Source organism: Phyllosticta citriasiana (genome assembly GCF_038021145.1).
Source record: "Phyllosticta citriasiana strain CBS 120426 chromosome Unknown IWZ02scaffold_13, whole genome shotgun sequence".
Taxonomy (NCBI): domain Eukaryota; kingdom Fungi; phylum Ascomycota; class Dothideomycetes; order Botryosphaeriales; family Phyllostictaceae; genus Phyllosticta; species Phyllosticta citriasiana.
This window is the reverse complement of record NW_027117290.1, coordinates 264,147-281,487: the sequence shown is the minus strand read 5'-3', so window position 1 is coordinate 281,487 and position 17,341 is coordinate 264,147. Positions and strand designations below refer to the sequence as shown.

Below are 17,341 nucleotides of genomic sequence, written 5' to 3'. Positions count from 1 at the left end.
CGTCGTCTCCATGTTTCTTGGGACTTGTGGATTGGTGGGCTGGCGTTTTTCCTTTTTCTTTTTCTTTTCTCTCTTCTCCTTTTCCTGTTTCTTGAGTGCATGCATAAATGCAGTCATTAAATGGCGTTTGTTTATGTTGATGTGATTAAGCTACCTACCTTGTCTTGGATAGCATGGGCGGTGTATGTAGGTAGGCAGGCAGGCAGGCAGGCTGCATAAGTACCTTGGGTATATGGGATAGATGGGAGAGGATAAAATTGGCAGGATGGGTTTTGGCGAGGGCATTTGGAGGAAAGTTTGCGGGTTGGGATAGATGGATGATGGATGGTTGGATGGATCAGTAGGTAGGTAGGAATGTTGATGAGACTGAATGAATGGTTTTATTCTACCTGCACGGTGTGTGTTGAGCATGCTTTTCTTGTTCCAGATTGCTTCTCTTGACTGACTGACTGCCTACCACTCCAAAACCCCCGCCAACTTACTCCGCTCTCTCTGCCGCGCCGCCTCTGGCGTTTCGCAAATCACCGCATCCCCATCCTCCTCCCCATCCCCCTCCCCCACCATACCTCTCCTACCCCTTTCACCCCCATCCCTCTCCCTCCCCTCCCTCGCCCTCTCCTCCCTCCGCGCACCCACCCTCGCCGCAACCCTCACCCCCAACGCCCTCGCCCTCGCCACCTCGCCCGCCACCTCTCCATCCCTCGTAACGAGATTCGGCTGCACTTTCTCCGCCGGATTAGCCAGCGGCGCCAGCGCCGCCCGCAGCGCCTTGTAGCGCGAGATTTTGAGACGTAGGGCGGCGCGGCGGGCGGAGAGGGCGTGTAGATTGGTTGCGTGGGCGGTGTATGATTGTTGTTGTTGTTGTTGATGTGTGAGGGGATTGTCGTTGGTTGAGGTGGTGGTTTTGGTTTCGGTTTTGGTTGTGGTGGTTTGGGGGAGGAGCAGGGAGGACGCTGTGTCGCTGTCGACCAATTCGGCCCAGGTGGGAGGGAGCGCGGCGATGGTGGGCGCACTTGTGAGGTCGGCGGTGGGGTGGAAGGGGTCGTCATCGACGGCGGTGGACGCTGTTGGGTCAAGGTGTGTGGTGCTGGCGGAGGAGTAGGAGGAAGAGGTGGACGGTTTGGGCGCGCTGCGCTGCCAGTATAATTCGTCGATTGTCTCGGCCGTGTGCCGGATGGCGATGGATGGGTAGGCCGTCCTGTTGTGCCGTGCCAGTCGCCGGTTTACTGTAGGAGCATGCGTGCGTTAGGTGAGGTTGTACAATGCAAATCGCAAATGGTTGAATGGACTTGAGATTGTTTTGTGCCAAGGAGATTTTTAGATTGGATTTCTTTTTTGTGAGGGGAGTTACTGACCCTCGCGCATGGCACTGCGCACTGCGGCGTCGGGAATGTCGCAGTCGTCTTTCCATTGCTGCGGTGCTTGCAGCGGTTGTGACAGGATTCGCGTTTGGCGGCGGATAAAGGCCGACTTGAGGTCGATAATGGTGTTGGCGCCAGACATGACGAGGTGTCAATCTCCGAGCAGTAGACTCGGAGACTCGAATTCCGAAGTGTGAAGGAGAAAAGACGTAGGCTCGATGTTTGGTGAAGACGTTCTGTTGTCGCGGGAAGACGCGTCTGAGCCAGCGGACGTCATGCGTCTTTCGCGGCGAATCAAACGGCGGCGCGAAGCTTCGACCTTGACCGCCCGGGGCGGCGGGACTCGATGGGCAGAAACCTCAAAAGTTGTCGGCATTGGATCATCGTCACTGACGGACTGCCCTCGCCCTCCACCCTCAAACAAACCCACCCCGCCAACCTCGACCTGCATCTCCTCTCCGTCCACTCGTCCACCCTCTCTCTCCGCACGCTCCCTCCTTTCAAATCTACACCGACCAACAACGCAAACGACGCTCCGCCAGAATGGTTAGGCTCGAGGAAGGTCCGCGCTCCCAATCCCTCCATTGAGCACCACAGCACACGCACACCAAACCCGCATCCACATGCATCTCTGTCACCGCAACGCAAGCTGACCAACGGACCTGCGCAACAGTTCCCGACGAGGAGCTCTACGCCACGCAGCGCGGGCCCACCGACGGCGGCGACGACGACTGGGACGACGCCTCGTCGGTATCGTCGGACGCCAGCAGCGACATTTCGTCCATTGCGCCCGACGAGACGCTGTACGAGCGCGTCGCCGCGCTCAAGGACATCCTGCCGCCCGCCCAGCGTCGCTTCCTGTCCAAGAGCTACGACTCGGTGTCCTCGTGGCTCGCGACCGGCCTCAGCTTCAGCGGCAAGGCCCTCTGGATCGTTAGCTCTTCGGCCCTCCTCCTTGGCGTCCCCTTTGGCCTCGCCGCCCTCGATGAGCAGAACATGCTTGCCATGGAGCAGGAGATGAAGATGACGCAGAGCGCTAATGAGGTGAGTTGGTCATGTCATCGTCGTCGTGTCGTCGCATCTTGGGTCGCGTGCCTGCGCGCCGTAATTTGAGTTTTGCTTCTCTCGATGAGACATGGATCTTGTTTGAAGAGCGGCTTGCTGACATTGTCTCCTCGCAGGTTATAACCCCCGGCGCTCAGATCCAGCAGCCTGGCGAAGCTCGTCCTGCTTTGTAGTCTACTCAATACCGACAGACGAAACTTTCATCACGGAGTACTTGGAAGAGTGACGGGTGATGTGTGCATCGATACTTCAGGGTCTATTCCATTTGGGGGAAACCGGCCTTGGTTAAGGCGTGGTGTCATGGAGGCAAATGCCAATGTTTCCAGGGGCAACTGTATTATTTCTCTGCTCAGATGAAAAATTTCTCCTTTTACAATGGTAACCATCTCTCCTCCTTCCTCCCGTCTTCAAATAAGTGTTGGACAAGTTAAAAGAGTGGGGAAACGGGCTTATCCGTCTGCATGCTATATGTACAATGATATGATCCTAACACCGAGCCCACACCTCTCGCCCAATTCATGTCTCTCTCAAGACCCCCCCCCCCCCCCCCCCCCCACCAAGGAAGCTAGCCTACCGCGCTTTTTGAGCCCAAAGTCCGCCGTGTGGAGAGAAACCCTTGTATCCTACCCATATCCCTGACCATCAATAAAAACAAGTCCTCTCTCTCTTGCCTTGCCGGGATTAACAAAGACTACCACTCGCTTCTGCTACGTCCCAACCGGCCAAACGGAAAACAATAATTGGAAAAAATACAACCAAAGGATTTGAGAGAGGCACAGCCCATTGATAAAAACTTCTATGAAATGGGCAGCCATCGCCAGGGCTCAAATGCTCTGTCCCCGTACACCATCTTCATGTTCAAGCGCTTTTGGAGACGCCCGTGATTCGCCAATACAGCCAGGCTCAGAGGGACACGACGTGGTATCTTTGTGGGAAGAAGTCATTGGACGGCCGAGTTTCCATTGGGGTACAAGTATATTATGGGGTTTAGAATGGAGGAGGCAGGCTCGAGGAGGCAGCGGCGGCGGCGGACTCTTGCTGGGCCATGAGCTCCTCGTCGGCCGCTTCGATGGCGACGGCCAGACCAACCTTTGCTTGGTTCTGTGGTACCCATGTCAGTAGCGTGTCTGGACGGCTCTCGGATGGCACGTACCTTGACGTGGTCAATTTCGCCGGCAAAGGTAAGCTGAATGGGCTGCGCCACCCTCTTCTCCAACACGCAGCCCAGCTTGCCCTTGCTGTCGACCTGAGCGCGGAAGACACTCTGGCGGAACTCGTACTTGGCACCGAGAGTAGCGGTGCCGTCCTTGGCTGGGGCGCCCATCATGATGGCCATGGCGGGCGAAAACTCGAGCTTGAGGTCGGCGCCGACCTCGACCTTCTCGGCCAGTCGCCGCCAGTACGAGGCCTGGATGCCGCCCTGAGCCAGGAGCTGGGCGCTCGCGATCCAGTCGGTACTCTTGTACCGGGCCGCGTAGCTAAGCAGGCAGTCCGGGCCTTGGTTCATTGCCGTGCGTTGCCACACTCCCTCCAAACCCAATGCCAGCTTGGGGGTGACGGATTGGAGGTAGCTGCCCATGAAGATTCCCGTCAGGCCGCCGTCCAGGAACGACGGGTTCATGGCCTTGAATGACGCGGTGAAGTCGGCGCCGGTGTAGTCGTTCTCGACCTGCAACATAGGTTGTTGCGCGCTCGTGGATACGGTAGTCTTGGTGATGAGGCCCGGGGTCCAGCGGTAGTTGAAGCGGCCGCCGACGGAGAAGTCGCTGTCAACGGTGCCATGCATGAAGACCTAGAGCTGTCTTAGCGGAAGTTGGTGGGTGAGCAGGCATTGGCCGAGCATACCTTGGGCGAGCCGTACAGCACCATGTACTGGTATGGCTGCAGCTGCTGGGAGCCCATGGACAGGGCATGGCAGACTTGGAACATGGGCGCCACGCTGAAGGCCTGGGTAAACTCTGCGCGCAAGCCAGAGAACGAGTGGTTGTTGGTCAGGACATCGCGCTGAACCTCCTTTGCAATGTTTTCAATGGTGCCGGGGTTGGGCAGGCCTAATGATTCTCTCTTTTCCGAGTATGCGTTGTAGTAGCCCTGCAGCTTCTTGTAGACCGAGTTGTTGGTGAGCACGTCAAGGGCCGTGCCGGCCTTCTCTATCGACGCCATGACGACGGGGTTGCGAGAGGATGGCGAATCGAGGGCTGCAAGAGAGGGGGAGGAGCGGCCGATGGAGGAGAGCACGAGACGGCGGCCGGGAGGAGTGGCGGGTTAGGATGAGAGAGAGATGTCTATTGTGTCTTCGCATCAAGCTCGACGACGTAAGTTTTCGCCGGCCAATCGGCGCAGCCCATCACGTGCGGACCTTCGTCACCGCACTGATGGACCTGGAGTGGACGGCTGTCGGCATTCAACTGCCTACCTTGACCACCTTCCAACTGCCCTTTCGAGCGCCAGCTGCTCTGGATTTTTTTCTTGTGTGCCCAGAGTTCCGAGCTTCATTCCCAGCAAAATATCCCGTCGCGACCTTGCGCCGAGCGTGGTGCGCGCATTCACGCTCAAAGTTCCCCTCAGCGGCGCCGCCTCTGCCCTCCGTCTGCAACACCACGGCGTCAAGGGCCACCACCTGCTGTAGTTTGTCAACCGCCGCCGCCTCTGGCTGCTCATTCTTCCCCAGTCTTATTGACTCGGCTCCGCTGCCGGCGCCATCTTACCAGCCATGGATACTCTGCTGTATGTGTTTTAGTTCAACTTTGGAACACGTGATGCTCGAAACACTGCGCATCTGCGCCCTCAGTCGTGCTGTACTGAATGCTGGTGCTGATTCAGAGCGCAGAACCGCCGAGGCAGCGGCAAACTCGCCCCGCTACAGGCGGAGGTCGAGCACCTTTATCGACGCCATTCATGACTTGCCCGAAAAGGAAGAAATGGCTCCGGCCCAGCTCTACAGCACCGAATCAGGCCGCTTGTTCCACTCTGGCCGCATAGTGATTGCGACGGTAGGCTTACCTGCCAGGGGCAAAACCCACATCTCCGTTGCCGTCGCCCGCTATCTACGCTGGCTTGGCGTAAAAACCCATGTATTCCATCTGGGTGACTACAGGAGAGCGACCATGGGGGAGGGTAACGACGTTCCTCACGACTACTTTTTCCTCAACGCCTCGCCGAGCTCCGTGCTGTTGCGCAACAAGATTCTCAAAAAGTGCCGAGAAGACATTTATCATTTCCTTGAACACGAAAATGGTCAAGTCGCCATCTACGACGCGGTGAATGCTATTTCCGCAGGCAGGGCTGCGCTGGCGAGAGAATTCGCAAAACGTCAGATCCAGACCCTTTTCATTGAGTCGCAATGTACCGACGAGAGGATTATCGAAGAAAACGTCCGCAGCGTCAAAATCTCCTCGCCTGACTACGTAGGATGGAAAGACGAGGACGCCATCAAAGACTACCTGCAGAGAATCGCCTCGCGGATACCGCACTTTGAGACCATGGAAGAGCCGGATTTGCATTGGATCAAAATGATCAATGCTGGAGACCGCGTCATTGTGAACAGCTGCAACTTTGGTTACCTGTCCCAGCGCATCGTCTTTTACCTCTTGAACTTGCACATCAAGTCGCGGCACACGTACTTTGCACGAGCCGGCACCACTAAGACTGAAGACTCGTACAAGGCAGATGCATCTCTGTCCCCTGAAGGCGAGGACTATGCCCGGAAAATGGCCGACACGCTCCTACGGCATCGCGAAGAGGAGCGCAAGGCTTTGGTGGAGCAAGGTGGACCAATAGCCCAGTTGAAGCCCCTGACCGTGTGGACTTCGACGCGGCGCAGGACTGTAGAGACTGCGAATCCCCTGTCAGACTTGGGCTATCGGGTGCGGCAGCGGAGTCAAATGAGCCAGTTGCATCCAGGCGTCTGCGAGAAAATGACGGAAAAGAAGATTCGGGAGCTGTTTCCAGAAGAAGTTGCAAAGCACGAAGCCGACCCGTATCACCACAGATATCCCCGAGCTGAAGTACGCATTCCCTTTTGAAATGTGGCAAAGATACTGACCGAGGCAGTCGTACCATGACCTTGCTGTGCGCCTAGAGCCCATCATCCTCGAGCTCGAGCGCGAGCAAAACGATCTCCTCATCATCGCGCACGAGAGCGTCTTACGAGTCTTGTACGGCTACCTAATGGCCTGCAACGCCACCGACATTCCCAAGCTCGACTTTCCGCGCGACGAGATCATTGAGGTATTATTCCGTCCCTTGCACCAAAAAACATACCAGACTAAAACTGTCCCAAGATCATCCCCGCATCCTACAACAACTCGGCCAAACGCATCCACATTGAAGGCCTGCCTCCCAAGATCGTCCCCAACTCGCCCGAAGACATTGCCATTCCCGTGCCTCCGTCCGGCGCTGTGACGCCATCGCCTCTTCCGTCCGCCCACGGCACGCCCAAGCCGCCCGTCCCACCGCCCATGGTCACCGTCACCGAGTCCATCAGCCTCGACGGCGCGACGACAGCCACGGCGCCGCCAACGGCAACGGTCGCGCCCACGCGCACAACGACGGCCGTCCCGAGCCCCCCGACTTCGACGCCGCAAGCGCCGCAATCGCAGCCTCAGTCGCAGCCTCAGTCGCAGCCTCAGTCGCAGCAGCAGCAGCACCAATCGGCGGACGGCGGCGGCGAAAGAGAAAGAGAGAAGGATGGTGTCGTCAGGGAGAAGCCGAATTACGGCTCGGGCATGGGCACGCAGGGCCTGGCGGCGCTGGCGGCTAGTTGTGGGCGTGCGGGCACGATTACGCCTCAGGATGGTCGACAGACGCCGCAGCCGCTGAATATCAAATCGACGCATGTGGATCCCAGCTCGTGAGGTGGTTGTGGTGACGATCAGGAAGGGTGAAGATGGAGTGATTGCGGAAGACGAGGTGGGATGGCGCAGAGATTGGAAGTGAGTGAGTGAGCTTTAGAAGAGTGCTAGTAGTTTGGGCGGCGAGTAGGTACGCAAGATACATAGACTGCCGCCATCGCGTCATTCGGTTACATGCGAGGAATCATTCGGTCGGTCGTTGTCGTCATTGTTCGGTTGGTAGGTTAGGTTGGTTATGGGACTGCGATGGCCTACATCATACAGAGGTAGATTCCCTTCTTTTCTTCTCTTCCCGTTGGCCAGGGCAGAAGCAACGTGTGCATGCATGTGTGGTAGGGACAGGAGGCATGAAATGACACTCATGGGTATGGCGCAGCATGGCATCATCATAATGTAGTTCTGTTTTCGCCTCGTAGGTACGTAGTTTGGCAGCAGTAGCAATAGCAGTAGCAATAGCAGAAGAGAAGAGGAATGAAGAAGAAGAAGAAGAAGAAGAAGAAGAAGAAGAAGAAGAAGACAGACAGACAGCCAGACAAACAGACAAACAGACAAACAGACAAACAGATGGACAGATGGACAGTCTGACGCACCCACTACCTGCCTGCCTGCCTGCCTGCCTGCCCGCCTTTCGCTACGTCTGTATATGGCGTCCGCTGTAACGGGGGAACCGGAGGGGGGGGGGCTTGATCGATGCAAAGAGCTCCACAGAGTAGAAAAAAGTTGTAGAAAGGTCTAATTGGTCTAATAAAGACAGAGACAGGGAGATGACGGCCCTCGCTCGTATGACGAAACAGGACATGCACCCAACTTGACGAGTAAAAGACAGCAGCAGGACCAACGGAGCGCAGAGAGACAGACTGTTAGGACGCCCGACGATAACAGCAGAAGCAGCAAAAACGTACATTGGAAACAAACCGACCAGGTCATCTCACGGGCATGCATGCATGCCTGCATGCATGTCAAAGGTGGTATCCAATTCGCGCCATAACCTTTCTTCCTTCCTTGCCAACCAATCAACCGACCAACCAACCACCCATGCGCAACGGAGGGAAAAAAAAAAAAAAAAAAAAAAGGCAGACAAGACCAGATCAAACCATACAGACCCCCAACGTAGCAGCACGCCAACCCGACCAAGCACAAGGAGGCCACTTCCATTGCCATAGTTAGTTTCCCGCTCTCCCTCCCTCCCTCACTCCACAACACCAGCAACCACATGACGCAAAGGAAACCGCAAGCTGCAGACCTGACTGATCGTAGTCGAGCGCAGCGCAGCGCAGCCCAACCCATGTGAACACAACGCAAAACTTGAGCAAGAAACGAACGGACGAGGCCAGAAGAACAGAGACGGAAGGGGGGGAAAAGGGGGCACATGAAAACATCATCACGAAAGCCCCATCAACGCCTCCAACTCCTCCGGACTAAGCGTGCTCTTGCGTCTGCGCGCGCGGCCGCCCTTGACGCCGCCTCCCGCCGCCGCCGTTGTCTTCTTCGGCGTCTTCCTCTTAGTGACGCTGATTGCTGATGCTGCTGATGCAGATGCAGATGCTGACTCGGCCGATCCAGAGCTGGTATTATTATTAGTAGCAGTAGTCGTAGTACCTCCGCTGCCGCCGTCGCTTCGTGTTGTTGGTTTCGTTGGTTCTGCTTCATCTGCCCTATTGGCTGCTGCTGCGACGGCGGCGGCAGTCGATGCCGCCTGCTCAGCTTCTCGGGCGGCGATGGCAAGTTTCTCTTGCACGGTAAGCTTCGAGCGCGAGGAGAGTGCGTCGTCTTCATTATCGTATTCTTCGTCCGAGGGCGGAATTTCGCTCGATTTACGCTTCTTACGTGTCTGTGTTGGGCAAAGAGGTGGACTGTCAGTTTCGATGCTCTTGTTGTGACTTGATTAGAGAAAGAGATTGTCAAAGTTGAGCGTGTGGGCCCCGGCCGACTCGCTGGAAGAAGTCGAGGCCCCTGCTGAGTGAGTGTCGAGAGATGATGCGGGGCTTGTCTGTTGTTGAGAAGATGAAAGAAATTTGCGTACACTTCGTGGAATGCCAGACGTTTCCCGCCCAATTGTAGAAGGTTTGCTGCGCAGCGTGGAAGAAGGATATGAGCCGGTCGAGGTTGGGAGTCGGCTCGCCGAGATGGTCTTTTGATTCGTAGACGATGGTTTGGAGGGTGGTTGAGAAATCATGTCGACATCGGATGCGTTCTCGTCGGGGTTCTGCGGATGTGGTGTATTGTTGTTGGAAGGGGCAAAGACAACTTTGCGTGGTGACTTTTTGTTGCCATCGGACTCGTGGAGAGCGTAGGAGGTAGGGCGTAGCTTAATGTCAAAGAGGTCCGTCTTGTCCTCTGGTGTTGGTTTGCCGGGGGAGGGGACCGGTACTTCGTCGATTTCCTCATCTTCCTCCGCGTACTCAACGTCGCTCTCCATCTCCTCGTCTTCTTCGTCTTCCTCTTCTACAGGCGCCAGGCTATCTCCTGACCCCAGGCCCAGTTGCAGCTCGTCCAGAGTGATGGTGTCTCCACCATCCATAATCCGCCTTCTCCATCCTTGCATCAGACTCACAGCTTCTCGCCACCTCTGCTCCATCTTCTCCCAGCCTTCGCGCAATCTTGTGATTTCTTCTTCTCTCGACTCGACTTCGTGGATGGAGACAAAGTTCGGGTTGGTAAGCAGACCGCGCAAGTGATCAAGCACATGGTCCATGTCGGTTGCAAGCGCATCGTATGACGTCGGCAAAGCATGCATCAAGCCAGAATCCGGATCCTCGCCGTCGCCATGAGCCCCTGCTTCATGGTCATGTTGGCCAAGCTCCGGCATGCCTTGCAACTCTCTCAATGTGGCAAGCGTACTCCGCACCAAGCCGATAAGGTTGTCATTCTCGTCACTCAAACTCTGGCTCAGCTGGGTCAGGAATTCCGTCGTCTCTTGCTTCAGACTGTACTCTGGGTCGTCAAGATTTGCTGGCTCCTCTTCGCGACTGGCATTGTTGGTTCCGGTCTGGCCGGGTGTGATGGTGATGCTCGCTCCTACCAGTCCCGTCTTATTCCCGCGTTGTTGAGCCAGAAGATGGGCCTTGAGGCGTTGAATTTGCAGGTCGCGCTTCCTCACATCGTTTGCACAAGACGCGCGCACTTGCTGGACCGTCGTCTTCAAGCGTCCCATTTCCTCCCTCAGCGACCGCTCCGACCTTTCGGCAGCGCGGACTGCATTTTTGGCCGACCTTTCGGAGGATTGTGCGAGCGACAGTTGACGCTTGAGGTCGTCGTTGCCGGTCTGGAGACGCTCCAACGCGCTGTTAGCGCGCTGGTTATCGGAGCGGATGTCGCGGAGGGTTTGCATCATGGATTCGCGCTGCTCTTGTTCGCGCTGTGGGCAAGCATGTCAGCAGCGTGCAGGAAAAAAAAAAAAAAAAAAAAGCAAAAAAGGTCGTTGGCTCGCGCTCACGTCTCGCCTCAGAATCAAGTCGTGGACCAGGTTGATGATTTGGGCCATGGTCGCTTCTTTCCCGCCCTCACCCTTGGAGGGGTGCGCGAATTCAATGGGCTTGCCATTGCGCAGCAGGCCTCGTGCGAGCAGGAGGTTGTTCAGGTATGTCGAGGCGCCCCTCAGGCTGTGAGGGTCCATTTTGGCCGAGGCTCAGGTTGTGAGGGTTTGGCAGAGGTGGACGGTTGAGCTTTGTCCAGAATGCCTGGGCGTGTACTGTAAACAAGCGTTGCTAGGGTCGGAGAACAAGTCGTTGCCGCCCTCTAGCGCGGTCGGCGTAGCGCGGCACGTGATGGCCGACCATCAGATTTTCACTCATCTTCATGATCCTCACAGTTGTAACACTGTCGTTTTCACTTTGCATACGAGGACGGCTGTCTGGGTTGGTCAATTTCAATTGCGCTTGTGCCGTTGTCGAGCGGCTCTACCCGTTGCGTCTTATAGTCGTCTACTCAACACCTCGACTACCACCACCTGCACCTCTCCTTATCAATTCGACATCTTCTACAGAAAGAAAAAAATGTCCGACGAGCACACATCTCATTCAACAGCGGCCGCTGGGACAGACGCCCAGCCAAACGCCCTCAACGGTCCAGAGCTCGCACCGGCCCCGGCCTCAGCAGAAGAATTGGCCGCAAACAAGGCCGAGAAGGTAGAGCGACACGGCTTACCCGATGCATCCTCACCAGGGGCCAACGGCGACTCAGCAACGTCTCCAACAAAACGACGCCGACTCGACACAGGTAAGCGATGACGAGCGTCCCCGGGGATCGAAGTCGAGTACGCGCATCGATCAAGTCGGAAGCTGACGGTGCGCCAGATGGTGAGACAGCTGCAGACGTTAAGGTTGATGAGCCTCGACGGGAGAGGCAAAAGGGCGTAGCGCCGATCAAGCCTGAGTAAGTGGTGTTGATGATGGTGATGGCGGCGTAGGCGTGGTGTTTTGTTTCCCCGTCATTTGCAACGTGCCTGACAAACTGGCTGGCAGGTATCTTGTAGATCCCAAGCAATTGAGACAGGCCCGGCTTGTATCGAGAGACGAGCCGGACGACGATGCCGCAGAGGCGTCTAAGCATGCCGATGCGAATGACGGCACCCACCAACAGGCCGGCAAGAAAGGCAACAAGAAGAAAGAGCGCGGCCAGAACAAGGCCCGGGAATATGGCACACATCGGGACGCAATTCAACTGTGCTCATCTGTTGCCTTTTGCAACGAGTTTGCGGCTGCTCCATGCAAGTTTGCCAACAAGTGCAGGTTTGAGCATGACCTGCGCAAGTATCTCAAGGAGGGCAAACGCGAGGACCTAAAGACCTTTGAGAAATGTCCCATCTGGGAGCTTCGAGGCTGGTGCAACGCGGGCTGGAAGTGTCGATTCGCCAGCACGCACTCGGAAGAGAAGAAGCATGCCGATGGACGAAAGGAGCTGGTGCTGATCGAAGACTCGGAGCGCAAAGCGGCAGCCGAGGCGACCAAGACTGGCGATAGGGACGACATTGGTCACGTCAACGTCGTGTCGACGGAAGCAAAGCACAATCTCAACCGGAAGAGGACCAAGATGCCCAAGTCTGACGTATACCTCGAATATCTGGCCAAGTCAGACGAGGAGGGGAAGTCCAAGCAGCAGCAGCAGCAGCAGCAGCAGAGCGTCCCCGCAGAGGCGGCTCAGGCCGACACTGAGATGAGCGAAGCCAAGCTCGACAATAGAGCTGCGTACAGGGAACCTCCTTTGCTCGCATCAGAGAAGCGCCGGATCTACTATGGGCCGGAAACACCAGTGCTCGCGCCTCTGACGACACAGGGCAACCTCCCGTTCCGGCGGCTCTGCGTGCAGCTCGGGGCGCAGGTGACATGGTCGGAGATGGCTATGGGACTGCCTCTGATCCAAGGCGAGAAGAGTGAGTGGGCGCTGGTCAAGGCCCACGAGTCAGAGGCGACACCGCCGCGCTTCGAGCAGCGCAACTGGCACAGCCAGAGCTACGACAACGGGCGGGACCTCAAATTCGGCGCGCAGATTGCGGGGAACAAGCCTTGGATCGCCCTCAAGACGACGGAGATCCTTACCGCTCTGTGCCCGCACCTGCGAGCCATTGACCTCAACTGTGGATGTCCCATCGACCTCGTGTATCGCCAGGGCGCGGGATCAGCGCTGCTCGACGCGCCGGGCAGGCTGGAGAAGATGGTGCGCGGCATGAACGCCGTGTCCGACGCAATCCCCATCACGGTCAAGATTCGCATGGGCGTCAAAGATAGCGAGCCCACGGCGCAGAAGCTCGTCAACCGGCTAGTGCTGGGCGGCCAGGAGGCGCGCGTCGCCGGCCAGGGCCCTTGCGGCGTCGCCGCCATCACGCTGCACGGCCGCAGCCGCCAGCAGCGCTACACCAGGTCGGCCGATTGGGGATACATTTCGCAGACGGCCGCCCTGATCAAGCGGCTCAACGAGGAACAAGCCCGTCTGGTCGACACGGCGGCCCAGCCCGACGAGCGCAATCTCGCCAACGGCGGCCGCGTCTACTTCGTCGGCAACGGCGACTGCTACTCGCACCACGACTACTACCGCGCCATCGAGGAAGACAAGGTCGACTCAGTCATGGTAGCGCGCGGCGCGCTCATCAAGCCATGGATCTTCGAAGAAATCAGCAGCGCACAATACCTCGACAAATCCTCGTCCGAACGTCTCCGCTACATCGAAACCTTTGTGAAAAACGGGCTCGAGACGTGGGGCTCGGACGAGATGGGCGTGGGCACGACGCGACGCTTCCTGCTCGAGTGGCTCAGCTTCAGCTGCCGGTACACGCCCATCGGCCTGCTGGAGCGGCTGCCGCCGGCCATCAACGAGCGCGCGCCCGCCTTCCGCGGCCGCGACCACCTCGAGACGTTGCTGGCGTCGGATAATTACAGGGATTGGATCAAGATTAGCGAAATGTTTCTCGGTAAGGCGCCCGATACGTTTCGCTTCACGCCCAAGCATAAGAGCAATGCGTATGAGATTGAGGCCGAGGGCTGAGAGGGGGCCTGACGGATGGAGAGGGGGGAGAAGGGGGGGGGGGGGGGGGGGGGGGGGGGGGGGTTTGTGAATGCGTTGGTTAGGTACCTACGTAGGTGGGCGGGTGGGGAGGCAGGTAGAGCGAGGGGTAGATCAAAAAAAGATGACAAGGGCATGTATGCAGGGGTAGAACAATGAATGACGACAGACAGACGAACGACGAGCACACACATGGTCAAATCAGGTCAAGTCGGTGCGACGGTGCGGTGGTGCATGACTTCTGCATCGCAACCCCCGCCGTCAGCGGAGGGAGCACGTGGCGGCAAGGACCTCCTACAAGTCATTCCCCCCTGTCGCAGCCAGCCAGCCACCAGCAAGGGGGGTTCTCAGTCAGGGGTCAGACGAGGAGGCGGCCGGTGTGAGTAAGATTTTGGATCTAGTTTTCCGCTTCATGCGTGCGTGTTGGGGGGGGGGGGGGGGGGGAGCCGGCGCTTTGTTCTGGCTTCTAGACTCTTTCTTTGCGCCCCCCCCCCCCCCCCCCCCCCCCCCCCCACTCCTAACCCCCCGCCGTACGACTACTAAGACAGACCGGCCACCGCCGCCGCAAGGTCGGTACTCGGTACTCGGTACCCAGCCCGCGTCCCATGTCGTCCCTTCGATACTAGGTTTGTGCAGAGCAGAGTATCGTAGCTAGAGGGAGCTATCGGAGACGGTGGTGAGAGAGGGCTACTGGCCTTCCGGCCGAACATCGCATCGCATCGCACGCAACCAACCAACCAGCCACTAACAAGACAGAAAAAGAAGCGTGACGAGCGAGTGTGACGTGCATGCTAATAACGGAACAGCAGCACTGTCGTACCCGGGTTCTCGGTGCGGTTAGTGCATTGGTTGGCCTGAAGACTCAAGATTCGTTTGTTGATTGATGCGGTACGGTTAGCTAAGGGAAGGTACTGGGTAAGGCAGGGCGTGGTGCGGTGCCATTCCGCGCTCTGATCAAGCAGCACGCACGCACGCACGCACGTCCGTGGCGCGTTTCTTCAGGGACGAGGGAGTTTGAGTCGGGTTGGGTTGGTGGGGGGCCTTGGATGGGTTGGATTGGTTGGTTGTGGATGTTGAGAGAAGACGCGGAAGAGACTGCTCAGACTGGCATTTTGCCAATTGCAGAGACGCGGGCTCAACAAGACCGAATGCTCGTGGGGCCATCACGACAGAGGATGTTGCTCGCTGATGAGTGGTGGTGGGTGGTAGTGGAGAGCAAGTGGTCAAATGGTCAAGCAGACGTGATGGAGACGTAGGACCAGCCAAGCAGATCAGTCGTTATTTAGGGCACACGAAACGGAAGGGACCTCGACTGGTGAAGCAATCTCGCGACAACGAGGACCAATGGCCCGTTGTTGCAGCTCGCTCGCTCTCCGCGCTGTTGAGAGATGCGAACCGCCGAACAACGGGCGGGCGGACGGAAAAGACGCTAGACTAGTAACGACTCCCTGAGTAGACTGAACGCTGAACTGGACTGGACCGGACTGTGGGTTGTGGATTTGAGATGTGGGATGAAACGGGGAAAGATGATTGGTTGAGGAGCTCGCATCGCATTTCCAACAATCCCCAAGCTGGACGTACGGAGCCAAAGAGTGGTTCTTGCGAGGGCGAAAGAAGCGGATTCGGGGTCCAGCAGCTTTGGTTGCCAACCGCGCTTGCGCAGCCATCCGCGCGTGTCGTTGGTACAAGGTTGGTGCTACCGGTGGCGAGGGCAGGTGGAAGCGCGAGGAGGCGTGTGGTGGTGGTGGTGGTGGTGGTGGTGGTGGTGTTGACTGGAGGTGCAGTGGGACGGGACGGATCAACTTCGGATGAGCGGTGAGCGACCGACTGGACTGCCCTCCCTGGACCTGCCCGGCCTGACCGCCCCGGGAGCCCCAAGTACCTTACTTACCGGTGCACGCACGCACGCGCAGCGCAGCGTCGCCAAAATTACTGCCTCGGGCAAGATTGCCGCCTGTCAGAGAAAACGCGTGGATTTTCTTGTTTGATCTGAAGAACAATCCTTTCCACGACTCGCGCGCATTTGCTCGCTGGTAATGGAGAGAGCAAGCAATTGAAGCTGCTGGAACCAAGTGACATGTCACCTGTTCGCCGCCTGCTGGAAGGTGATATGGAGACCTCGTACCGAGAGACAGCCGTTGCCCCTCCGCCACGCTTGTGTCACTCAGGCTCCGAGTCCAGTGGCGACGTCGACGGCGGAGGCGGCCAAGGCGCCGACGGCGACGATGATGATGATGATGATGATGATGATGGTGCGCGGGTCTTGGTCCCAGACACGTGCTACCAGAATTGTGCTGGGATCGAGGCTGGACAGATAGGGGCTGAGCACACGCGACATGCCTGGACATTGCAATCCTGCTCAATTGAAGTCGAGAATCTGCCTTCCAACATGCCCTTTTTCTGCTTACCGTTCTATGTAGTTGGGACGTGCAGGAATTGTGGTCATGACACTGTACATGAGCGGCTCGGAGCGGCGGCGGCCGACGGCGCTTGCGGCATCCCACGTTGACGGACGTCAACCCAAGTCGTCAGCGCGCACACGGACGGGCTCGAAATCTAAAGTAGCAGTCGATGCGCGCACGCAAGCGGCGAAGGGCCTGTTTTGGCAGTCTCCAAGGCTGGCCGGGTTGCCCCTCTGGAGGCTGTGCCTGTGTGCCAGCGGTTGTGGTGCATGAAACGGGCGGGGTTCAGATGATGGGCAGGCAGCGGAGCGTTGACGGGTTGAGGGCGCTACGGAGTGGAGCAACTGCTTCATGAGGAAACGGTCGTGTCAACTTGGTACCTGCGGATTTGCTGTGCTGAGGATTGATGGGAGACGACCGGCGGAAAATTTTCCCCCGCACAGCAACAACAGCAGGGACTCGGTTGCCATGTGTTTTGTTTTTTTGGTTCGTTGGAGCCTCGAGGGACCCGGCGGTGTGCAATTGGGCGTGCGCATTGATTCGCGCCCACCGGATGACGGACACTTAAGCGTCAGGTGCGCGAGTAGATCATTCACGTTGACCAAGAATCCAAGACCATTGTCGCGAGCGAGGGTCGGTGAAGCTTACAGATTGGAAAGTGATAGCAGAGGGTGGCGGCGCCAGGGGAAGCTAGCTCCCTGGTTGACAAGCTGAGCTGAGGCGCGGGGAAATGCAACAAACGGAATCCGAGACGCGCAGACGAAATTGCATTATTGCGTACGGTTTTTGGCTTCCTGGAGAGAAGTCCGCATGTGCCTGACGCTGACGCCCCGGTGGCTTTGACAAGCGCGGGCCACGACGACTTGACTTGGTTCAGGTTGGCGATGGAAGTAAGTGACGGGCAGTTCCGCAGTCGACGACACCGCAAGAAGGTTATATGCATGTATGTATGTATGTATTTATGTGTGTATGTACATACATGTGAAGCAGGAAAATAAGCAATTGGCTCGTCTCGAGTGCACCTAAAGTATGTTATAGGTGCGGCTCCCGAGGTGGTCGGATGTAACTATGCTTGCTTCGCCCTCGCGTCCGCGTACGGGCAGCCGGCAGCGCTTCTCCGAGAAAAAGCCCTAATGTAGTAGGTAGTCAGGGTCCATCTGTG

General features: G+C 57.4%; 8 protein-coding genes across 8 annotated transcripts; 3 read left to right on the top strand and 5 right to left on the bottom strand.

The window, feature by feature from the left end:
* Window positions 1-453: 453 nt before the first annotated feature.
* IWZ02DRAFT_484348 (kinetochore complex Fta4 of Sim4 subunit, or CENP-50-domain-containing protein) lies at window positions 454-1,636 on the bottom strand (the record flags this gene model as incomplete). The annotated part of the gene is made up of 2 exons (XM_066769188.1): window positions 1,356-1,636; window positions 454-1,226 (listed from the first exon to the last, which is right to left on the bottom strand). Exons 1-2 carry the CDS (start codon window positions 1,501-1,503, stop codon window positions 454-456), a joined length of 921 nt encoding a protein of 306 aa, XP_066619569.1. The 5' UTR covers window positions 1,504-1,636.
* On the top strand, window positions 1,637-2,967 carry IWZ02DRAFT_459913 (mitochondrial outer membrane translocase complex, subunit Tom22). The gene is made up of 3 exons (XM_066768116.1): window positions 1,637-1,923; window positions 2,035-2,405; window positions 2,543-2,967. Exons 1-3 carry the CDS (start codon window positions 1,905-1,907, stop codon window positions 2,597-2,599), a joined length of 447 nt encoding a protein of 148 aa, XP_066619568.1. The 5' UTR covers window positions 1,637-1,904; the 3' UTR covers window positions 2,600-2,967.
* Window positions 2,968-2,980: 13 nt separating this feature from the next.
* IWZ02DRAFT_476941 (eukaryotic porin family protein) lies at window positions 2,981-4,732 on the bottom strand. The gene is made up of 3 exons (XM_066769035.1): window positions 4,272-4,732; window positions 3,580-4,218; window positions 2,981-3,527 (listed from the first exon to the last, which is right to left on the bottom strand). The coding sequence occupies exons 1-3, from the start codon at window positions 4,587-4,589 to the stop codon at window positions 3,414-3,416; spliced, it is 1,071 nt and encodes a 356-aa protein (XP_066619567.1). The 5' UTR covers window positions 4,590-4,732; the 3' UTR covers window positions 2,981-3,413.
* A 99-nt stretch (window positions 4,733-4,831) lies between these two features.
* On the top strand, window positions 4,832-7,362 carry IWZ02DRAFT_66538 (6-phosphofructo-2-kinase/fructose-2,6-bisphosphatase-like protein). Its single transcript, XM_066771033.1, has 4 exons — window positions 4,832-5,153; window positions 5,257-6,433; window positions 6,480-6,656; window positions 6,710-7,362. Exons 1-4 carry the CDS (start codon window positions 5,140-5,142, stop codon window positions 7,280-7,282), a joined length of 1,941 nt encoding a protein of 646 aa, XP_066619566.1. The 5' UTR covers window positions 4,832-5,139; the 3' UTR covers window positions 7,283-7,362.
* Window positions 6,968-7,952, bottom strand: IWZ02DRAFT_459910 (uncharacterized protein). The gene has a single exon (XM_066768115.1). It carries the CDS (start codon window positions 7,667-7,669, stop codon window positions 7,442-7,444), a length of 228 nt encoding a protein of 75 aa, XP_066619565.1. The 5' UTR covers window positions 7,670-7,952; the 3' UTR covers window positions 6,968-7,441.
* IWZ02DRAFT_459909 (uncharacterized protein) lies at window positions 7,822-8,349 on the bottom strand. Its single transcript, XM_066768114.1, has one exon. It carries the CDS (start codon window positions 8,181-8,183, stop codon window positions 7,911-7,913), a length of 273 nt encoding a protein of 90 aa, XP_066619564.1. The 5' UTR covers window positions 8,184-8,349; the 3' UTR covers window positions 7,822-7,910.
* IWZ02DRAFT_459908 (Afadin and alpha-actinin-binding-domain-containing protein) lies at window positions 8,330-10,974 on the bottom strand. Its single transcript, XM_066768113.1, has 3 exons — window positions 10,716-10,974; window positions 9,303-10,637; window positions 8,330-9,110 (listed from the first exon to the last, which is right to left on the bottom strand). Exons 1-3 carry the CDS (start codon window positions 10,893-10,895, stop codon window positions 8,661-8,663), a joined length of 1,965 nt encoding a protein of 654 aa, XP_066619563.1. The 5' UTR covers window positions 10,896-10,974; the 3' UTR covers window positions 8,330-8,660.
* Window positions 10,975-11,274: 300 nt separating this feature from the next.
* IWZ02DRAFT_493280 (uncharacterized protein) lies at window positions 11,275-13,759 on the top strand (the record flags this gene model as incomplete). Its single annotated transcript, XM_066769918.1, has 3 exons — window positions 11,275-11,497; window positions 11,575-11,653; window positions 11,743-13,759. The coding sequence occupies 3 exons, from the start codon at window positions 11,275-11,277 to the stop codon at window positions 13,757-13,759; spliced, it is 2,319 nt and encodes a 772-aa protein (XP_066619562.1).
* Window positions 13,760-17,341: the final 3,582 nt, after the last annotated feature.

Excerpts from the sequence above, each read along its gene's own strand:
- IWZ02DRAFT_459908 (XM_066768113.1), bottom strand. The coding sequence starts at position 10,895 with ATGGACCCTCACAGCCTGAGGGGCGCCTCGACATACCTGAACAACCTC. Across the intron at positions 10,638-10,715 it reads ACTTGATTCTGAGGCGAGAC|CGCGAACAAGAGCAGCGCGA; the intron begins GTGAGCGCGAGC and ends GCTTGCCCACAG. Across the intron at positions 9,111-9,302 it reads CGTCTGGCATTCCACGAAGT|ACACGTAAGAAGCGTAAATC; the intron begins GTACGCAAATTT and ends TGCCCAACACAG.
- IWZ02DRAFT_459909 (XM_066768114.1), bottom strand. The coding sequence starts at position 8,183 with ATGTACGTTTTTGCTGCTTCTGCTGTTATCGTCGGGCGTCCTAACAGT.
- IWZ02DRAFT_66538 (XM_066771033.1), top strand. Across the intron at positions 6,434-6,479 it reads ACAGATATCCCCGAGCTGAA|TCGTACCATGACCTTGCTGT; the intron begins GTACGCATTCCC and ends TGACCGAGGCAG. Across the intron at positions 6,657-6,709 it reads CGCGCGACGAGATCATTGAG|ATCATCCCCGCATCCTACAA; the intron begins GTATTATTCCGT and ends AACTGTCCCAAG.
- IWZ02DRAFT_476941 (XM_066769035.1), bottom strand. The coding sequence starts at position 4,589 with ATGGCGTCGATAGAGAAGGCCGGCACGGCCCTTGACGTGCTCACCAAC. Across the intron at positions 4,219-4,271 it reads TGCTGTACGGCTCGCCCAAG|GTCTTCATGCATGGCACCGT; the intron begins GTATGCTCGGCC and ends AGACAGCTCTAG. Across the intron at positions 3,528-3,579 it reads GCGAAATTGACCACGTCAAG|AACCAAGCAAAGGTTGGTCT; the intron begins GTACGTGCCATC and ends TGGGTACCACAG.
- IWZ02DRAFT_459913 (XM_066768116.1), top strand. Across the intron at positions 2,406-2,542 it reads TGACGCAGAGCGCTAATGAG|GTTATAACCCCCGGCGCTCA; the intron begins GTGAGTTGGTCA and ends GTCTCCTCGCAG.
- IWZ02DRAFT_459910 (XM_066768115.1), bottom strand. The coding sequence starts at position 7,669 with ATGATGATGCCATGCTGCGCCATACCCATGAGTGTCATTTCATGCCTC.